General features: G+C 45.2%; 1 protein-coding gene across 1 annotated transcript in view; it reads right to left on the reverse strand.

Moving 5' to 3' along the window:
• The window catches only part of LOC141204962 (uncharacterized), a 54,203-nt gene that overhangs the window by 9,598 nt on the left and 22,351 nt on the right, over positions 1 to 22,254 (reverse strand). Inside the window, exons 2-9 of the mRNA XM_073663998.1 lie at positions 15,966 to 16,115; positions 15,657 to 15,836; positions 15,450 to 15,573; positions 15,269 to 15,366; positions 933 to 1,082; positions 624 to 803; positions 413 to 533; positions 232 to 329 (exon numbers count right to left, since the gene is read on the reverse strand). Of these exons, the coding sequence (XP_073520099.1) occupies positions 232 to 329; positions 413 to 533; positions 624 to 803; positions 933 to 1,082; positions 15,269 to 15,366; positions 15,450 to 15,573; positions 15,657 to 15,836; positions 15,966 to 16,043 (1,029 nt within the window). The 5' untranslated portion in view covers positions 16,044 to 16,115. The remainder of the gene's footprint in view (positions 1 to 231; positions 330 to 412; positions 534 to 623; positions 804 to 932; positions 1,083 to 15,268; positions 15,367 to 15,449; positions 15,574 to 15,656; positions 15,837 to 15,965; positions 16,116 to 22,254) is intronic.

Consider the following 22,254-nt stretch of genomic DNA (forward strand, 5'->3'; position numbering starts at 1 on the left):
ACTCGCAATATAACTAGCAACCCGAATACCGTACTATCTATGCGTATAGCGAATAGTAACGAATACACTCGCTCATCACCAACGATCAGCTCTAATCCAGCCATCTTCACCATTCTCATTATACAAGTATAAACCATATAATTCTGGTGGATAAAACAAGACCGAACACAAGACCTTCACAGCCGTATACACATCACAGGAGAGATCTCATGACACCTTCTCTCCATCTACCTGATGATCCTGAGGAATATTGGGATCTTCTTGTTTACAGTCCTGTGAAAGAAGAGGATGTGGACATCTCTCTGGTGTTGTCCTCTTACTGGATAGATCTAGAGGAAGCACATATAGGGACTGAATTCATTCTTTACATATAGACAATTAAAGGCTGTGTGTATTCAGTCCTGTCTATTACCTGGTGATGTGAGGGGCTGGGGAACCTCCATCATGACGTCCTTGTACACATCTTTTTGTCCTAAACACTCCCACTCCTCCATGGAGAAATAGACAGCGACATCCTGACATCTTATAGGAACCTGACACATACATTGATAGAGTTATCCCTCCAATCCCTTCATAGCTTTACTATAAAATGTCCCAGCATTCCTCATTCCTAGCAGTGTCACCTCTCCAGTCAGCAGCTCAATTATCTTGTAGGTGAGATCTAGGATCTTCTGGTCATTGATGTCCTCATGTATCAGGTGGTGAGGTGGAAGCTCCGTGATTGGGCTCAGGGTTCTTTCCCATCCCTCAAACAAAGGGTCCTGACAGCGCTCACTAGAGGTCTTCTTCACTACTGTGTAATCCTGATTATGGAGAGACACATTCATAAATCTCACTACGGATATTTCCAGAGTCCTCACCTCTCCAGTTCTGTCCATCTGTTATTTCCATACATAAGAATGATGTAATGTGACGTCATCAGAATCTCTCACCTCTCCAGTAACCCGGAAGAGGATCTCTAGGGTGAGGTGTAATATTTTCTCAGCCATCTTGTCTGTGTCCATATTCATCTTTGATGCGTAGTTCAGGAAAATTCTCTTATATAGAAGATATTCACTGAGAGGATCCGATATTGTAGAGACCTGAATGAGAAGTTGAGCAGATGTAACGTCATAAAAACCCTGTGTAATAATACAATTACTGGAGAAAATAAGGGAAACATTTGAGGAGATTTAGGTTTTACAGTATCTAGTTTTCTTCTTTACATCTACTAATAAAGCCTATATATTTTAGGCCACAGACAACAAGCAGTTTCTTCCTCACAATCTGTAAGTGAATACCTTTCTCATAGACTCATCTTCCTTATTGCTAATTCTCATCTCATTTACCAACACTGGAATCGGCATTAGCAATACTGCAGGAGATACTGATTACACGTGACACGAGAAATAACTACTTTATGATGAAGACGAAATCTTCATCTTCTACTACGGCTCTATAAACGTATTTGGCCAGAGTCCGTCACCGACTTCATCACCACCGGCCGTCTATATGTTTCCCGTCTTCACCGGACTGTCCTCTTCTATCACGTTAGATCTCAGGTCTGATTCATACTTAGAAGTTTGAGGCATTTATAAAAGCTTGTTTGTAAGACCACAAAGACAGGAGTTATTTGATACCAAAATTTCCATGTACAGTGTTTTATGGGGTTTCAAAACAAAGTGTGAATCTCAAATTGAAGTCATTGTTGTTGAGATTTTGTGCAAATTTCAATGCCTCCTCCTGTGTGCCTCCCCACATCAGGAGGAGGTCGTCGATAAATCGACCGTACCAGATGATTTTTTGGGCTAGAAATATTGCTCTCATGGTAAATGTGTTGCTCCTCCCATTGGACGTGAAAATTTGCTGCCCATACTTACTCCCCTCCTTTGTAAAAAAAAAAAAAAAATTGATTGTCAAAGCAGAAATAATTATGATCCAGAAGAAATTTAACTGACATGATAATGAAATCTTTTATTTCTCCTGTATACGTGCTATAGGTATCCAAGTGATAGCTCAGGCTAGTTAATGCTACACTGTGTGGTATGGATGAATATAGAGCTACACGTGGTCAAAATTGTTAATACCCCTTGTTTAACCCCTTACTGGCCTGGGGCATATTAGTATGCCCCAGGCCATCACCCCCGGTTCAGCACAGGCTTCGGCGCTGAGCTCGCACTGAACCGGGCACATGTCAGCTGATTCTTACAGCTGACATGTGCCTGCAACAGCCTCGGGTGGAATCGCAATCCACCCGCGGCTGTTAACCAGTTAAATGCCTCTGTCAATCTCTGACAGCGGCATTTAACAGGGCCGCACCAGAAGTGTGTCACTTACCCCGCCCATCAGTGACCCCGTCATGTGATCGCGGGTCACTGATGGGTGGGCATGGCAACCCGGGGTCTGCAACAGACCCCAGTGGTTGTCATGAAAAGATTGCTATGAGCGCCACCTAGTGGTCGGCGCTAATAGCACAGGAGCATTTCTGCTACACAGAGGTGATCTGCTCATCGCCTCTATGTAGCAGAGACAATCAGACAGTTGCTGCTTCTAGTCTCCTATGGAGACTATAGAAGCAAGCAAAAAGTGTAAAAAAATGTTTTTAAAAATATTACATTTTTTTAAAAATATAAAAGTTTAAATCACCCCCCTTTTCACCTCATTCAAAATAAAATAATAAAAAATAAACCCCCCCACACACATATTTGGTATCGCCCATTCAGAATTTACCGAAAAAATAATTAATCCGATCGGTAAATGGCGTAACAAGAAAAAAATTCCAAACGCCAGAATTACGTTGTTTTGGTCGCCGCAACATTGCAATAAAATGCAATAACGGGTGATCAAAACATCGGTTCTACCCCAAAATGGTATCAATAAAAACGTCAGGCAAAAAATGAGCCCTCGCCCGGCCCCAGATCCCAAAAAAATGGAGACGCTGAGGGTCTAGGAAAATTGTGCCATTTTTTTCTGGAATTTTTTTTCACCACTTAAATAAAAAAGAACCTGTACATATTTGGTGTCTAAGAACACATAATGACCTGGGGAATAATAATGGCAGGTCAGTTTTAGCACTCAATGAACGTGGAAAGAAAAAAAAAAAAAAAAAAACAAAACAGTGGAATTGCATTTTTTTGCAATTTCACCGCACTTGGAATTTTTTTCCCCGTTTTCCAGTACACGATAGGGTCAAACTAGTAATGACGTTTAAAAGTACAACTCGTCCCCCAAAAAATAAGCACTCACATGACCATATTGACTGGTCATGAAGGGGTTAATGAAAGAAAAACCCACAATGGTCACAGAAATACCTTGAATCTGACAAAAGTAATAAATTAAAACTCTCTGAAAATGAACAAATTAAAGTCAGGATTTTCTTTTCAACCCTGCTTCCACAGAATTAAAAAAAAAATTAAACTCATGAAATAGGCCTTGACAGAAATGATGGTTCTTCTTAACTTAATATTTTGTTGAACAACCTTTTGAGGCAATCACTGCAATCAAATGATTCCTGTACCTGTCATTGAGACTCCTGCACCTCTCGACAGGTATTTTGGCCACTCCTCATGTGCAAACTGCTCCAGTTGTCTCGTGTGTGAAGGTTGCCTTTTCCAGACGGCATGTTTCAGCTCTTTCCAAAGATGCTCAATAGGATTTAGGTCAGGGCTCATAGAAGGCCACTTCAGAATAGTCCAATGTTTTCTTCTTAGCCATTCTTGGGTGTTGTTAGCTGTGTGTTTTGGGTCATTATCCTGTTGCAAGATCCATGACCTGCGACTGAGAACAAGCTTTCTGACACTGGGCAGCACATTTCTCTCTAGAATCCCTTCATAGTCTTGATATAGGGAAAATATATATTCTTGTACCATGTTAGCCAGTAGATAGCAAAATATTTAGATTTGAGAGTCCTCAATGGTTGATACCTTTTAATGGCTAACTGAAAAGATGGTAACAAATTGCAAGCTTTTGAGACTACTCCGGTCTCTTCATCAGGCACAGTATACCACAAAATCTGAAAAGTCACATATTTATACACAATAAGACATACAAAAAATGCAATAGGTAAGGCAGGTGATGAAAAGCAGAGTTATTATGGAAGAGATAAACAGTTCAGGCTATAAATATTTTAGCAGTTAATAGATAAGGAGTGTGAAGGTTTTATTGTCCTGTGACTAGGTCCAGTGTAGTGATGACCTCACAAGTCTGAGGAGCAAATTCCTTAGTTGATGTAGAATGACATAAATCCATGCGACACATTCATTGCTGATCTGAAAGTGAGGCCATCACAACACTGGACCTAGTCACAGGACAATAAAACCTTCACACTCTATCTATTAACTGCTAAAATATTTATAGCCAGAACTGTTTATCTCTTCCATAATAACTCTGCTTTTCATCACCTGTCTTACCTATTGCATTTTTTGTATGTCTTATTGTGCATAAATATGTGACTTTTCAGATTTTGTGGTATACTATGCCTGATGAAGAGACCTGAGTAGTCTCGAAAGCTTGCAATTTGTTACCTTTTAATGGCTAACTGAAAAGATGGTATCAACCACTGAGGACTCTCAAATCTAAATATTTTTCATAGTCTTGAGATTTCATTGTACCCTGCACAGATTCAAGGCACCCTGTGCCAGATGCAGCAAAGCAGCCCCAGAACATAACAGAGCCTCCTCCATGTTTCACAGTAGAGACAGTGTTCTTTTCTTGATATGCTTCATTTTTCCATCTGTGAACATAGAGCTGATGTGCCTTGCCAAAAACTTCCATTTTTGTCTCATCTGTCCATAGGACATTCTCCCAGAAGCTTAGTGACTTGTCAACATGTAGTTTGGCAAATTCCAGTCTGGCTTTTTTATGATTTTTTTTCAACAATGGTGTTCTCCTTGGTCGTCTCCCATGAAGTCCACTTTGGATAAAACAACGACGGATGGTCCGATCTGACACTGATGTTCTTTGAGCTTGAAGTTCACCTTTAATCTCTTTTTAAAAGTTATCCTGGGCTCTTTAGTTACCATTTGTATAATCCGTCTCTTTGATTTGTCATCAATTTTCCTTTGCTTGTCAACTCTTTCCTTTGCTTCCTCTAGTCCATGTTGAGTGTGGTGCACACCATGTCACCAAACAGCACAGTGAGTATCTGTAGCCCTATATACAGGCACACTGACTAATTACAAGATTGTAGACACCAGTGATGCTAATTAGTGGACACAACTTAATTTAACATGTCTCTTTTGTCACATTATTTTCAGGGGTACCATCATTTCTGTCCAGGCATCCAGGCTTCATTTTCATAGATTTTCAATTTATTATTACTTTTGTCAAATTCAAGTTGTTTCTGTGGCCATTGTGGGTTTTTCTTTCATTAAAAGAGGGGTACCAACAATTTTGACCACGTGTGTTTAACAACATCGAATGAAAGCCAATTTTCTTGCTATAAAAAAAATTTCAAATACAGTAACCACAAATTTAGAGTCCCTAATGTAGCTGGGAATTTCTTGCACTACAGTCATGGCCAAAAGTATTGAGAATGAGACAAATAGTAATTTTTCCAAAGTTTACTGCTTCATTTTTTGTAATGGCAATTTGCATATACTCCTGAATGTCAAAGAGTGATCAGCTTAACAGCAATTACTGTACTTGCAAAGTCAATATTTGCCCAGAAAATGAACTTTAACCCCCAAAACACATTTCAACATCATTGCAGTCCTGCCTTAAAAGCAGCAGCTAACATCGTTTTAGTGTTTGATCCATTAACACAGGTGTGGGTGTTGATGAGGACAGGGCTGGCGATCAATCAGTCATGATTAAGTAAGAATGACATCACTGGACACTTTAAAAGGAGGCTGGTTCTTGGTATCATTGTTTCTCTTCAGTTAACCATGGTTATCTCTAAAGAAACACGTGCAGCCATCATTGCACTGCACAAAAATGGCCTAACAGAGAAGAGTATCGCAGCTACAAAGATTGCACCTCAGTCAACAATCTATCGCATCATCAAGAACTTCAAGGAGAGAGCTTCCATTGTTGTCAAAAAGGCTCCAGGGTGCCCAAGAAAGACCAGCAAGCGCCAGGACCGTATCTTATACTGTTTCAGCTGCGGGATCGGACTACCAGCATTGTCAAGCTTGCTCAGGAATGGCAGCAGGCTGGTGTGAGTGCTTCTGCACTCACTGTGAGGCGCAGACTCTTTGAGCAAGGGCTGGTTTCAAGGAGGGCAGCAAAGAAGCCACTTCTCTCCAGAAAAAACATCAGGGACCGACGGATATTCTGCAAAAGGTACAGGGAGTGGACTGCTGAGGACTGGGGCAAAGTCATTTTCTCTGATGAATCCCCTTTTCGATTGTTTGGGACATCTGGAAAACAGCTTATTCGGAGAAGAAGAGGTGAGCGCTACCACCAGTCTTGTCTCATGCCAACTGTAAAGCATCCTGAAACCATTCATGTGTGGGGTTGCTTCTCAGCCAAGGGAATCGGCTCACTCACAGTCTTGCCTAAAAACACAGCCATGAATAAAGAATGGTACCAGAATGTCCTCCAAGAGCAACTTCTCCCAACCGTCCAAGAGCAGTTTGGCGCCCAACAATGCCTTTTCCAGCATGATTGAGCACCTTGTCATAAAGCAAAGGTGATAACTAAATGGCTCATGGAACAAAACATAGAGATTTTGGGTCCATGGCCTGGAAACTCCCCAGATCTTAATCCCATTGAGAACTTGTGGTCAATCAAGAGACGGGTGGACAAACAAAAACCAACAAATTCTGGCAAAATGCAAGCATTGATTATCCAAGAATGGACTGCTATCAGTCAGGATTTGGTCCAAAAGTCGATTGAGAGCATGCCAGGGAGAATTACAGAGGTCTTGAAGAAGAAGGGGCAACACTGCAAATATTGACTTGCTGCATTAACTCATTCTAACTGTCAATATAACCTATTGGTACTCATAATATGATTGCAATTATATTTCTGTATGTGATATAAACATCAGACAAACACTAATAAAAACCAGAGGCCAGCAGATCATGTGAAAATATAATTTTGGTGTCATTCTCAATACTTTTGGCCATGACTGTATGTGGTCAAATATAAGCACATTAGACTGAGGTTGAATGAAAGCACTGATTTCGGAGGTTTGGTTGACTATATAATGTATTTGGGGGCTTCCCGAGAGATAATGTCAGGGCAGAGTAGGATCTGGCATTTTAAATTTCAGAGGCTAATCCGTTTGTTCTTCCTGTAGATAATCCTCCGCTAGAGGAGTCTGGAGGCGACTCTCATACAGACCACAGGAAAGCTGGAATATTTGTGTGTATGGGGGAGTCTGGAGAGATAGCCGTCTGCCAAATGACGGTTCAGCCAACACTTATCTCATGTGTATGGGGCCGTTAGTATTACATGACAAGCAGTGATAGTACACAGCACTACAGTAGTACAGTGCATCATCTGAGCAAGCAGAGGCTTGTATGTTGTATGATCGCACTAAAGAGAGTTGTTTAACCCCTTAGAGCCAATTTTGACAATAATAACCAAGCCAAATTTTACAATTCTGACCAGTGTCACTTTATGAGGCAATATCTTTGGAACGCTTCAACGGATCTTACTAATTCAAAGATTGTTTTTAGTGACATATTGTACTTCACGAGAGTGGCAAAATTTATTCGATATGACTTACATTTATTTGTAAAAAAAATTGAAATTTGGTGAAAATTTTGCTATTTTCAAACTTTGAATTCTTATGCCCTTAAATCAGAGTTATGTCACATGCTTCACAGGAACTGAAGCAACGTGGAAGGAAAAAAGAAACATTTAACTTTTTCACATAAAAAAAAATTGAGTCTGAAGTAAAATTTATTTTCACAAAAGTAATAATAGAAAATGGACCACAAAATGTGTTGTGCAATTTCTGCTGAGCATGCCGATATCCCATATGTGGGGGAAAAACACTGTTTAGGCGCATGGCAGGGTTCGGAAGGGAAGGAGGTCCTGTGTGCCACGTGTATTGCGATATATCTCACAAAATATATCCCAAACACGTGGCACACAGGACCGAGCCAACTGCAGCATGGCACCAGACCATATTTTTCTGTCCGCCACTTATAATTTCCCAGCAGATGTGGCCCTTGTCTCCAGGACACCATGAATCCAGCACTTTTCTAACTGACGGGCATACTTCATCCTTGTCTATACCCAGACACCTCCTACCGGATTGGTAAGGCCCCCCCCCCCCATGTTTTGCCATCCACCATCAACATGTCAATGATAACCCATTCATATTTTATAGGTTTCCTTATCTAAGAATTGCCCCTCACTTCTTCTTGACTGGTAATTCTTCTCCTTTTTTACCCGGATGTATCTATCCACTTGGTAAGTTGCACTTTTTCTTCTAAAAAAATTCTTACTCTTGACCCTGATCATTGTCATGTGGTTATTATGACCTGCTCTCAAAATGCAGCATGTATGTTGATATACCATCTTTTTCCACCACAAGCGATTTATTATGGTTGAACTTTGTCTGTACCCTGTGAACAGCATTATAACACGGACATGTTTTCATTCATTGTTTTGTACATATGTAGGTATATATGTTGTTTCCTATTTGTTGTACTTATTGTATATTTTTGTACATATTTTCTTACAGCGACATTGTGATCAAGGCCACAGTGTGGGCCGAAACGTCCACTAGTCGCCTCAAGCATCACCCTTTAAATAAAGTTTCACCTAAAGCATACCATACCTCTCTACGTGTGCAGTGATTTTTATCGCTTACCTGGAAGCACCTGCCTGTTACCTGCCATGCCTGCCAGCCCGCTTACCTGGAAGAACCTGCCTGTTACCTGCCGTGCCTGCCAGCCTGCTTACCTGGAAGCACCTGCATGTTACCTGCCGTGCCTGCCTGCCCGCTTACCTGGAAGCACCAGCCAGCTACCTGTTGTGCCGCCATCTTGCCTACCCAGAACACTCTCCTGACTATCTGCCTAATCAGCCTGCTTGTCTACCCGGACCACCTGTCAGCATGCCAGCCGAAGCTCATCCGCTGTACTGGTCAGTTCCTGCCTTCTGACCCGTGGGAGTCACCTGCTCTCATACAAGGTCGGTCCCAGAGTGGCACCTGGTCCCTCTGCTCACTTCCTTCCTGGTTCACGGAGTCGACTGAGCCGCCGTGCGACCTTGGTCGGACCGAGTTGATACTTAGTCATGCCCCTCCTTGCACAGCAGCACAGATGTTTCACCACCCGGATCTGTAACAGTTTGCACGGGCCATGGAACCCGGTGGCCCCCAGGCTCCTTCGCTTGCTGACCTGTACCAGGAGGTTTCTTGTCAGAGATCCCAACAGGAAACCATCCTGACCTACCTGCGGTCTGTCAACTCCCGCCTGGAGATGCTGTCCGTCCCACCTGCATCCGCCTCAAGCCGAGCGGCACCCGCTCTGGCGGCGCCTCAGCCTACTGTTGCCATGGCATCCAGCTCTGGACCCCGGCTCTCTGCACCTCCTCGTTATGGGGGTGACCCCGTCTTATGTCGGGGTTTTCTGAACCAGTGCACGCTGCACTTTGAACTCCTGGCACATCAGTTTCCCTCCGACCGGGCCAAGATGGCGTTCATCATATCTCACCTCACCGGGGAAGCATTGGCATGGCTAAACCCTTTATGGGAGAGAGGGGATCCCCTGGTGTCCGATCTTCCGGCTTTCCTCACTGCCTTCCGGAAGGTCTTCGATGAGCCTGGACGAAGGACTTCTACTGCCTCCTCATTGCTCCGTCTCCGCCAAGGGAGTCTCACCGTGGGCCAGTATGCCATACAGTTCCGTACTCTCGCATCTGAGCTTGCCTGGAACAACAAGGCCCTGGTGTCCACCTTTTGGGAGGGTCTTTCCGGACGGAGCAAGGACGAGCTAGCCGGCCGGGACATTTCTACCACCCTGGATGACCTGGTGTCACAAGCTACCCGGATTGACATCAGTTTCCTGGAACGAGCTAAGTAGACTACCCGGGAGAGAAGATTTCCTCGTCTCACTCCTGTTTTCCAGAAACCTGCCTCCCAACCACCAACTCCCTGGGCACGCTCGCCCGAACCCATGCAGATCGATCAGACCAAGATGGTCAAGTCTCGCCAAGAATCACGCCGAGCCGAGGGGAGCTGCTTTTACTGTGGTAGCAAGGAGGATCTGATCTGTTCCTGTCCGGTGAAGCCGGGAAACTTCAGTGTCTAGGACCGCTCGGAGAGGTCGTCCTAGGCAAAAGTAAATCCACTCTGCATTTTCCATGGAGAGGAGTATGCGCCTATCAGTGATGATTGCCCCAGCGGAACTGAAAACACGCTCAGACACCACACTAGGAGCCAGGCAGGCCAGCAGCTCCAAGGCATATAAGGAGAGGTCGGGCCAAGTGTTCAGTTTAGACACCCAATAATTAAAGGGAACTGAAGTGTCAGAAACGACGCACGTATGGTCACTTAAGTAAACCTTGACCATCTTCAGCAACTTATCCCTCCTTGGCATTGTTACAGGCACAGATAGACCTTGCTATTGTGCTGGTTTACTGAAAATAGCCCAATTTGTGCACATTTTGATCCACCTCCATTGGAGCTGATGTTCATGTGTCTCCCCATTATCCCTTGGTGTAGAAAAGAGCTGGTACCTCTGCCACCAGCATTGTGTGAGGGTGACATTTTCAGCAACTGATCTACAACGGCCCTCTTGAACGATTCCATTGTAAAACTCTTTGGTGACTCCAAAAGGAGAGAAGGAAATTTCTCCTTGCACCGTGGATTGAGAAAGGTGGCCAAGCAGTATAGGTTGTTGGATAAAATGTGTATCACGCGAGGATCTTGCCACAGACACTTACACATGAACTGTGCCATGTGGGTCAAGCTGCAAAAAGGCAAATGTTCTGTGTCCCCAAAAGTACCCATCCTCTCCTCACGCTGACTCGTCTCCTCCTCCACCTCCTCGTTCTCTCCAGCCCATCCAGCCTGGACAGATACGAAGCTTGGGTTGGGTGTCCCCTCTGTAGCATTACAAGTCCCCTCGGTAGCACAGAAAAACAAGTCTTCTCCCTCCTCATCTTCCCCCTCATCACCCATTGTTGCCTCAGAATATTGAATTGGCTGGGTAGTAACACCCAATGGGAAATCTGGCTCCATACCAACATGCTGGGCACTCAAAGCTTCCTCTTTGAGATTAAGCAGCGATTGTTTCAAGAGACACAGCTGCGGGATGGTTATGCTGATAATAGCCTGCTCACTGCTCACGAGGTGTGTGCAGTACTCAAAGTTGAAGAGGAAGCAAGACTGGCGATCGATGGGCTTAGACCCAAAAAGTCACCAGGTCTGGATGGCTTAACACCCGAATTCTTTAGGACCTTTAGGGACTAATTAGTCCCTCTCTTGACTCCGGTGTTTAATGAGTGTCTCTCTTCGGGCACTCTGCCGAGATCATTAAGGAGGTCAGCTTTGATCATTTTGTCGAAGGCTAAGGATCCGTCATGCATTGATAATTGGCGTCCCATAGCACTTCTCAATGTGAACAGGAAGATTTTGGCTAAGATACTTTTCAACAGGCTGGTGAAGTTTGCACCCCGGCTCCTTACGAAGGCTCAGCACTGTTGCGTTCCTGGCCGTAGCACTTTTACTGCTGTTCTTGTTGTCCAAGAGGCCATGGAGCAAAGCAGGTCAGGCCTTTGGAAGGAGTTTTTGCTGACCCTGGATCAGGCAAAAGCCTTTGATAGGGTTAACCATGAGTACCTCTGGTCCACTCTTGAGGTATGGTCTGCCTGGAGGGTTTGTGGACTGGCTTAAGATCTTGTATGCAGGGGCTGAGACTTTCCCTCTGGTAAATGGGTGGACTGGACAACCTTAAAGGGTAGGATCTGGTGTCCGTCAGGGCTGTCCTCTTAGCCCTTTGCTTTACGCCTTCGCAGTTGATCCCTTTCTCAGAAGGTTCAATTGTGGATCATTGGCAGGGGTGTGGATGGGCAGGGCGGCACCGGAGGCTATGCTGAGGGCAGTGGCCTACGCGGACGATGTCACCGTCATTGTTTCTTCACAAGAGGAGGCAATAGTGGTGAAGTCAGAAGTGGAGCACTACTCGGAGGCATCCGGGTCCAAGGTCAACCAGGATAAGTGTGAAAGTCTCTGGCTGGGAGGCGAAGATCCGGAGTTTGATCTTCCGGACACCCTCCCCGAACAACAAGGACACGCCAAAGTTCTGGGCACCGAATTCGGTCAGGGTGATTACCCCATGAAAAACTGGGAAGGCAGAATCAAAAGGTGTCGCCCAAAGAGTGGACCAATGGAAGGGTTGGTCTTTGAGCCTGAGGGAAAGGGTTGGCCTGTGCAAAGCTTTCCTGCTCCCCTTGCTAATCTACCTGGGCAGCATCTGTGTCTTGCCAGAGCCTCTTTGGACACGGGTCTACAGTCTGTTCTTCCAGATGTTATGGGGGAATAGACTGAACCTAGTCAAGCGGGAGGTCACTTACCGCACAAAGAGACTAAGGTGGTTGGATATGGTGAGCTCTGTGGTGTTCCTAGTGAACACCTTCTTGAAAGTTAACGTGGCAAACCTCTGGAAGGAGAGGGCTCTTCCGCGGGTATTATCCTGCAAGGGATGGTTTCAGTCTTTCTTCCAGGAATGGGAGACAGGGGGAAGATTGATGGATCTTCGCACACCGCATGGGCATCTCCCTGCTTAGGTTACCATTGTTCTGAAAATAATCCACCAGTGGAGTCTGGGAATGTAGGTGAGGTCCCTCCCAAGGAAACTCCTCGATAGGAGGGTCTTGCTTTCTCATTTTCAGAGTCCATTGGTCCTCAAGGACTGCCCAAGTCGGGATCTGGAGGTTGGGGTGAGTTTGTTAAATTCTAGCAGGATCCTCAAGAAGTACTGGGACTTGACTTGGCGCTGCCCCCGTGAGGCTTGTGCTAACATGCTGGAAAGCATGAAGCACTTCATACTTCATTGTCCCTTTAATACAGAGAGGTGCACAACAGGGTGGGAGTTTCCATTGGTTGGCTGGCTACTCTGTCCTATGCCGCAAGGGCCTATGGAGCGTTCGGAGACCTTGGGAGAAGAGACCGAACCATTTCATTCATAGTAAGTGTAGTGGTCAGGTATTTCACGTGGATCGCACAAGTTTTAGTTTTGATGCAGAGTAAAATCCTCAGTGTAGATGAAGTTTGGAAGAACATCTTAGGTGACCTGGTGAAGGTACGTTTTCTGAAGTATGAAAGACTGGGTGCCTGGAGGGCGGCCCATCCCTGGAGGAACTTTTCCTTCAGGGTGCCTTAGTCCGGTAGTACTGCTATATCCTGGTGGTGGGCTGATGTCTTCTCACCCTAGATTTTTGTTTTGTATTTATGTCTCCTGAATAGGTGGTTTTCAAGCATCGAACTTGAGCCTTGGATGGTGAGTATGTAGGTTGCCTTTGCCCTGGCCTCTGCTCAACTTGGTATGGCAGATGCTACAGACTGCAATGTTTTTCTCTGAAGGACTTTCAGAAAAAATAATTCCACACAGCAGCTGAATGCCCCCTTGCCATGACTTGGCGCACAGCGAGGGTGCTCTTGGGAACAGTTGACCCAGTTCTCACTCTGGGCAAATCACGACCCCTTGGTGACTGTGTTGGTGCTACATATGCATCTTCCTCTGTGTTGCTGTCACGGCTATGCATGCCAACGGTCCAGGTCGGATCAGTGGACTCATCATTGACTACCTCGTCTTCCATCTAATCCTCCTTCCCAGTTGACATTGTAGGCTGACTTGATAGCAACTGTGTCTCATCATTAGCCTCCACCTCTGGAGACAAAAAATGTGGCTTTCTTCTGGCCGTAGGTCCCCAAATATTGAGCATCAACGCACGCCACCTTCTCTTGTCCCTCTTCAATGCTGCACGGTGATAGTCCAGAGCCAACTAAAGGATACATACCAAATAGATCCTCGGAGTGGCCAAGCTTGGGGTCATATGTCTCCTGTGACTGATAATGGCTGGAGGAAGGAGAACCAGCTTCAGGATTGGTTGGGCCAGTCTTCTGTGTATCTACAGTAGACTATGTGGTCGTGGAAGATTTGTTACTGCTTGACAAATGCGTAGAGGCCTTGTCTGCTATCCACGACAGAATCTGCTCTCGCTCTTCTGGCTTCCACACACGTTTACGTTCCAGACTGGGAAATTTTTCCAGGAACATAGTGGATGCATCAAGCTTCTTCTAACCTGACACAGACAGAGTGCCTTCTCGCGCAGAACTGAAAACACCACGTCCACGTCCCATAACAGGCTTTTTTGGCATTTTGGGTTTAGTTGACAGATTTTCAGATGATGATGGCACAAGCCAAGCTAGCTGCCACAGCCAAAATAGTGGTTAAAATGGCCTGGTGCGTGCTTTGTAGCAGGCAGTAGGAAATGTTTGGACTACTGCTTTGTCTAGGGCACAAAACACTAGTTTAAGTGGACTAATATGGACAGAAGGTAGGCTCTGACCCCTAAAACAGCAGGGAAAATAGACCGGTGCTAAAAAAAAAAAAGGCAGCACAAAATGCTACTTCTGTGTGTGCTGGCAAAATATTGCTGTGCCTCTGACAAGAGCTGTTTTAATATGGACACTGGAAGAACACTACCTAATACACTCCCTACCTAATACACAATCTCTCCCTCCTTGTACTCTGACTTTGTTATGTGTCTTCAGGTCTGAAAAGAGCTATTTTTTGATGGTATTATGGAGCTAGTGAGCGGCTCCTTTAAACACAGAACTAGTATACATTGCAGGTAGCCCTTACAAGGGCTTTTGTTTTGTCAAGAGGCCTAGACACTCCCTAGCAGCTCAGCGATCTCTCCCTATGCTGATAGAATGCAGGCTCCAGACGCAATGTGCACAAAATGGCAGCAGCAGGGCTTAAATAGATCCTATGACTCTGGGCGCCCAGCCAATCACAGTAATGCCACAACCAAGATGTCTGCGGCATTACGATTAGTTATGAAGCCCAGCATGTTTAGTGGCTGCAAAGGAGGCGCCAAAACTGCAGGGTGGGACATCCGAATATAGAGAAGAGAGTACACAAATACTCGCAATATGACTAGCAACCCGAATACCGTACTATCTATGCGTATAGCGAATAGTAACGAATACACTCGCTCATCACCAACGATCAGCTCTAATCCAGCCATCTTCACCATTCTCGTTATACAAGTATAAACCATATAATTCTGGTTGATAAAACAAGACTGTACACAAGACCTTCACAGCCGTCTACACATCATAGGGGAGATCTCATGACACCTTCTCTCCATCTACCTGATGATCCTGAGGAATATTGGGATCTTCTTGTTTACAGTCCTGTGGAAGAAGAGGACGGGGACATCTCTCTGGTGTTGTCCTCTTACTGGATAGATCTGGAGGAAACGCATACAGGGACTGAATTTATTCTTTACATATAGATAATTATAGGTGGTGTGTATTTAGTCCAGTCTATTACCTGGAGATGTGAGGGGCTGGGGAACCTCCATCATGACGTCCTTGTACAAATCTTTGTGTCCTTCTAAATACTCCCACTCCTCCATGGAGAAATAGACAGCGACATCCTGACACCTTATAGGAACCTGACACATACAATGATACAGTCATCCCCCTGATCCCTTCATAGCGTTACTGTATAATGTCCCAGCATTCCCAGCAGTGTCACCTCTCCAGTCAGCAGCTCAATCATCTTGTAGGTGAGATCTAGGATCTTCTGGTCATTGATGTCCTCATATATCAGGGGGTGAGGTGGAGGTCCTGTGATTGGACTCAGGGGTCTTCCCCATCCCTCAGACACAGGGTCCTGACAGCGCTCACTAGAGGTCTTCTTCACTACTGTGTAATCCTGGTTATGGAGAGACACATTAATAAATCTCACTACAGACATTTCCAGAGTCCTCAGCTCTCCAGTTCTGTCCATCTGTTATTCCCATAGATAAGAATGATGTAACGTGACGTTATCAGAATCGCTCACCTCTCCAGTAAGCCGGAAGAGGATCTCTAGGGTGTGGTGTAATATCCTCTCCGCCATCTTGTCTCTGTCCATATCCATCTTTCATGGGTAAATCAGGAAAATTCTCTTATATAGAAGATATTCTCTGAGAGGATCCGATATTGTAGAGATCTGAATGAGAAGATGATGAGCTGATGTAACATCATAAAAATCCTGTGTAATAATACAATTACTGGAGATAATAAGGGAAACATATGAAGAGATTTATTATTTTACAGTATCTAGTTTTCTTCTTTACATCTACTAATAAAACCTAGATATTTTAGGCCACACACAACAAGCAGTTTCTTCCTCAGAATTTGCAAGTGAATACCTTTCTCATAGACTCATCTTCCTTATTGCTAATTCTCATCTCATTTACCAACACTGGAATCGGCATTAGCAATACTGCAGGAGATATTGATTACATGTGACATGAGAAATAACTACTTCATGATGAAGACGAAATCTTCATCTTCTACTACGGCTCTAGAAACGTATTTGGCCAGAGTCCGTCACTGACTACATCACCACCGGCCGTCTATATGTTTTCCGTCTTCACCGGACTGTCCTCTTCTATCATGTTAGATCTCAGGTCTGATTCACACCCAGAAGTTTGAGGCATTAATAAAAGCTTGTTTGTAAGAACACAAAGACAGGAGTTATTTGATAGCAAAGTTTCCATGTACAGTGTTTTATGGGGGTACAGTGTTTTATGGGGTTTATTTCTGGCTTTAGGCTTTCCTATAATACAAGAAAAACTCCATAAAAAGCAGATATTAAAATCAGAAAATAGGAGGAATGACCCAGCGTATCAGGATATAAACTTGAATAAAACATATCTTTTATTGAGCCATTAAAAAATGCTGCTACCACCATAATAAGTCTTAGTGCACACAAGGATCACAGCTGTCTCGACCTATGCGTTTCGACTTGCAGTCTTAATCATGGTCTGTCTGAACTGTGGACTAGTGAGCATATAAAGGTGGGTTGTAATTAAAGATAATAGTTATGTGCTCACTAGTCTCTGAGGTCAGTATGATTAGCATAGACAAAAGTGAAATAAAAACGTTAGTGACACATTATTATTACCCTCTAAAATTAATATCATTGACATGTAGAAAAAATAAAAATATTTGTGATTCAAATATAGAATAAATATAAAAACTAGCGCTATACCATGTCCAAGGTGTAAACAAAACTGTCACTAATATTGTAGCATTAGATCCTGCCTGAGATTCAATCCAAAGGGTACTCGGGTTTTCTAACATAAAAATCCAATATGGTTCCCTATTTAGCAGTTTGCGTCCATGGTCTCCCCCCCCGGATAGGTCTATACACTCTTTCTATGCCTTGAAATTTCAGTGCTGAAATGTCCCATTTATGGAACGTTCGGAAATGTGTTGACGCTGCTGAAATATTTGTGGCCAAAGGATTAACCGCATCAGATATGTGTCCTCTAATCCGTAGTATTAAAGGGCCGGTAGTACAACCAATGTATTGGATCTTACATGTAATGCATTCAACAAGGTATATAAGCCAGGGTGTGCTGCAATTAATAAAGTCATGTATTTTGTGTATACGATTATTATGCAGTAAACGTATCCTTTTTCACTGTGTGTGAACACGCTTTACAGCGGCTCGCTCCGCATTTGAGAAAAACACTAAGGTTCAACCAGGTAGTAGATTCAGAATTCCTATGCTCTTCACTCAGGAAAAGACTGGGGGACAGGATGGTACCACAGCCACAAACCGAATATCCTTGGTAAGAATATTATTAAGTCCTGGATCCTGGTGTAACATTGTATGTATTTCTTTATAATGGACACCACTTTGTTATACTGCGGACTATAAGTTGTAGAGAATGTTACACTGGAAGTTTCACATCCCAAATCTTTTTTTCGCCCCTTATTTTTGAGAAGATCCTTACGTTCTAGGCTCGATACCATTTTGTATGATTTTATAAGATTCCAATCAGGATAACCTCTTTTTGCCAATCTGTCACAAACTTCACTGGCTTCCATATCAAACGCAGTATTATCTATACAATTTTGTTTCGTCCTAATTAACTCCCCATATGGAATATTGCGCTTGATATGCAGCGGTGGAGAGCACTGAATGTTCATGCTTCTTAATAGCGGTACACAGCATAGCCGCACTGCGGCTCCTGCCGGAATCGCCTGTGCCCGCTGTTAAAGGGCATGAATATTCAACCTCTCTCCACGCCCATGGGCGTGGGTGAATATTCATGCCCTTTAATAAGCGGGCACACGCGATAGCCCAGCAGCAGCAGGAGCCGCAGCGCTGCTATGCTGTGTGCCGGCTATGAAGGAGAGTGAAGTCACTGCTCCCCGCACGGGGAGCAGTGACTTCCGTCAGCTGATCTCTCCTTGTGAGCCGCGCATGGTATTGACGCCATGCACGGCTCACATGGATCACATGGAGAGATCAGTGCGGGCAGACAGGACGCAGCGCTGGAGGTAAGAAGAGAGGTGAGTAGGAGTGTTTATTTATTTTTTTATGTGCAGCATGATGCGGATTAGGGGGAACATGCATACTAGGATAAGGATGAGGGGGCCAAGCAATCCAGGATAAGGATTAGGGGTGCCATACATACCAGGATAAGGATTAGGGGTGCCATACATACCAGGATGGGGATTAGGGGTGCCATGCATGCCAGGACGGGGATTACGGGTGCCATGCATACCAGGATAGGGATTAGGGGTGCCATGCATACCAGGATAGGGATTAGGGGTGCCATGCATACCAGGATAAGGATGAGGGGTGCCATGCATACCAGGATAAGGATGAGGGGTGCCATGCATACCAGGATAAGGATGAGGGGTGCCATGCATACGAGGACAGGGATGAGGGGTGCCATGCATACGAGGACAGGGATGAGGGGTGCCATGCATACGAGGACAGGGATGAGGGGTGCCATGCATACCAGGACAGGGATGAGGGGTGCCATGCATACCAGGATAAGGATGGAGGGACGCCAGGCATACAAGGATAAGGATGGAGGGACGCCAGGCATACCAGGATGGAGGGACGCCAGGCATACCAGGATGGAGGGACGCCAGGCATACCAGGATGGAGGGACGCCAGGCATACCAGGATGGAGGGACGCCAGGCATACCAGGATGGAGGGACGCCAGGCATACCAGGATGGAGGGACGCCAGGCATACCAGGATGGAGGGACGCCAGGCATACCAGGATGGAGGGACGCCAGGCATACCAGGATGGAGGGACGCCAGGCATACCAGGATGGAGGGATGCCAGGCATACCAGGATGGAGGGACGCCAGGCATACAAGGATGGGTATGGGGACCACATATAAAAGGAAGGGGGGGGGCATATATACCAGGATGGGGGATATTGTTAGAATTGGGGGACATTACCCCTATACCAGTGTCAGCAGAAGACCCCCTCCCCCTTAAAAGTGCATCATGAACACATTTTTAGCTTAATTTTTTTATTATTATTTTCCTCCTCTAAAACCTAGGTGCGTCTTATGGTCCGGTGCGTCTTATGGTCCGAAAAATGCGGTAATCCCATCAACTTCAATGAACAATCGCTAAGGATGCAGTTCCACTCTGTTTGAAATGTCTCATCATACAGGGCTGTGGCCACTTTTTTTTAGCCTTAATCCCCTTGGTATCATCTCCTTTTTCACATACATTTCCAGAGCTGTAAAATCCCAGCAGATTTTTAATTCTTGAGATTTTTAAATCTCAGGCAGGATCTAATGCTACAATATTAATGACAGTTTTCTTTACACCTTGGACATGGTATATCGCTAGTTTTTATATTTATTCTATATTTGTTTCACAAATATTTTTATTTTTTCTACATGTCAATGATATTAATTTTAGAGGGTAATAATATGTGTCACTAACGTTTTTATTTTACTTTTGTCTATGCTAATTATACTGACCAAAGAGACTAGTGAGCACATGATAACTATTATCTTTAATTACAACCTACCTTTATATGCTCACTAGTCCACAGTTCAGACAGACCATGATTAAGACTGCACGTCGAAAAGCGCAGGTTGAGACAGCTGTGATCCTTGCGTGCACTAAGACTTATTATGGTGGTAGCAGCATTTTTTAATGGCTCAATAAAAGCTATGTTTTATTCAAGTTCAAACCCTGATACGATGGATCGTTCCTCCTATTTTCCGATTCATGAACCAGGCTGCCCTGGCTGGATACGAGCGAGACTGAGACTGCACTGTCATGGTACATCGTTTTCCCTGTCCTGCATTTCTGTATAAAATGTCATGATGTGATGTAAATACCCATGCTCTTTCCCAGATATTTGTTCCTCAACCATAATTTAACTTGGGCTTGTGTCAACACCGCTAGAGGACTCCCCATTGTCTCTTAAGCAGGGGGAGAACTCTCAGTACACATCTTTATAGACACATCGGAGCCATGCCATGGACTAAACCATTGACTAGGAGGGGGGAAACCTCTCCTCCCCTACCCTTGGGCTGTTCCCGGTAGCCCAAGACAATGGACTTATGCGTGACCAGTGTTGTGTTGGGTGATCTCTGGAGGAAGAAGTGTGGGGGCTCTTAGCTGCGGCAAGACCTCACGCCCGTCGGTGATTGTGGACTTATTATGAACCTTAGGAATAACATGGATTTTTGATTTGGTATGCTGCCTGCCTTAATAAATCCCGTTGGATCGTTCTTAGTCCGGTGGTCTCTTCTTGCTCTGCCGCATACCCCGTCACAAACTGGTTGGCAGCGGTGGGATCAGAGCAGAAGGAATGGAGGACAACGGCCCATCAACTGCTGGAACCAGAGCCTCAGAGTACAAGAACTGAACTGTGGTGAGCTTACAAACAAAGGCCCGTGAACTGGGGGTCAGCTACAAGGGACTCTCAAAGGAGCAGCTAACTGAGGCTTTGGAAGGAGTTCGCCTGCAAGAGGACGCTGAGGAAGCACCTCCACGGCCAATGGAGGAAAGGCGACAGGCAGAGGTAAATACCCAAAAAAGTCAGTGGGCTGTGTGGTACGAGGAGGAGATGGCAATGATGGGAGAGGAGGTCTCCATAGACTATAAGATGGAGGTCATGCGAGGAGCTAAGGAGATGGCATTGCTGGAGAGGCAGATAGCTTTGGAAGCAGCTAGAAGCGCCAGACAGACTGTAACCCCAGCACCCACCATGAGGGAACTCCCCAGAGTGTCCCGCAAAGATTTTAAGCCGTTCCAGGAGGCTGCAGGTGACATTGAGGGCTTCTTCCAGGACTTTGAGCTTCAGTGTCGATTAATGGAAGTCCCAGAAAGGGAGCGAATCTGACATCTGGTGGGGCTCTTAGAGGGTGGAGCTGCCGCAGCCTATAGAGCTATGGACCCTCAGGGGGACTGTGAGTATGCAGACATTAAACGGACTATTCTGGAACACTACGCTGTGACCCCAGACACTTATAGGACCCAGTTTCATACTTTGGCCTGTGATGAGGAGGTGTCCTTCAAGATGTATGCCCACAGACTCAAACAAATATGTCATCGCTGGCTGGAGGGAGAGGAGGCCTTAACTTGGGGAGCCTTCCTCCAGGTCATCTTGAAAGAGCAGTTTTACTTCAAGTGTCCCGCTGAGTTCCGAGAATGGGTGCGTGAAAGGAGACCAGCCACGGTGGAGGAAGCTGCAGCTCTAGCGGATGAGGCTCTCACCATCAAGCCTCAATGGAAAAAATTACTACTCAGTGAGAAAAGAACTACCAGCACCCTGACGATGACGGCCCCTGGTCCTTCGGCCTCCCATACTCACCATCCCAATAGACCATCCACTCATGGTGACCTTCGTGTGACTGTGCCTCGCATTACTCCTGCTCCGCCTTCGGGACTACGACGTGGAGGAAGAGTCCCAGAGCGCAGATGTTATAGATGTGGGCAGCCTGGGCATCTGCAATTCCAATGTCCAGGTGTTCGGAGGCAGGACAGCTACAGACCGCCTTTGCTGGTTCATTATCTACAGACACCCTCACCAGGAGAAGAGCTGGATTCAGTCCCTGACGACTTGCCAAGTGACTCCGATACCCTGGCTCCCATACCAGGAGTCTATGGGGTGCGAGCCCCAGCCACCTGTTCTTCTGACCGTCAGCACAAACATCTACAGGAGGTCGTGCTGGATGGCCAAAAGGTTGTCGGTTTCCGTGACACTGGGGCTTTTCTCACCATAGCCGATCCCAGCGTACTTCAGCCAGAAGCAATTCAAAAGGGACCAAGAATTGCCATTGAATTGGCTGGAGGCACC

This window comes from Phyllobates terribilis, unplaced genomic scaffold (assembly GCF_046119375.1).
Source record: "Phyllobates terribilis strain yellow unplaced genomic scaffold, ASM4611937v1 Scaffold_136__1_contigs__length_4911898, whole genome shotgun sequence".
NCBI classification, from domain to species: Eukaryota; Metazoa; Chordata; class Amphibia; order Anura; family Dendrobatidae; genus Phyllobates; species Phyllobates terribilis.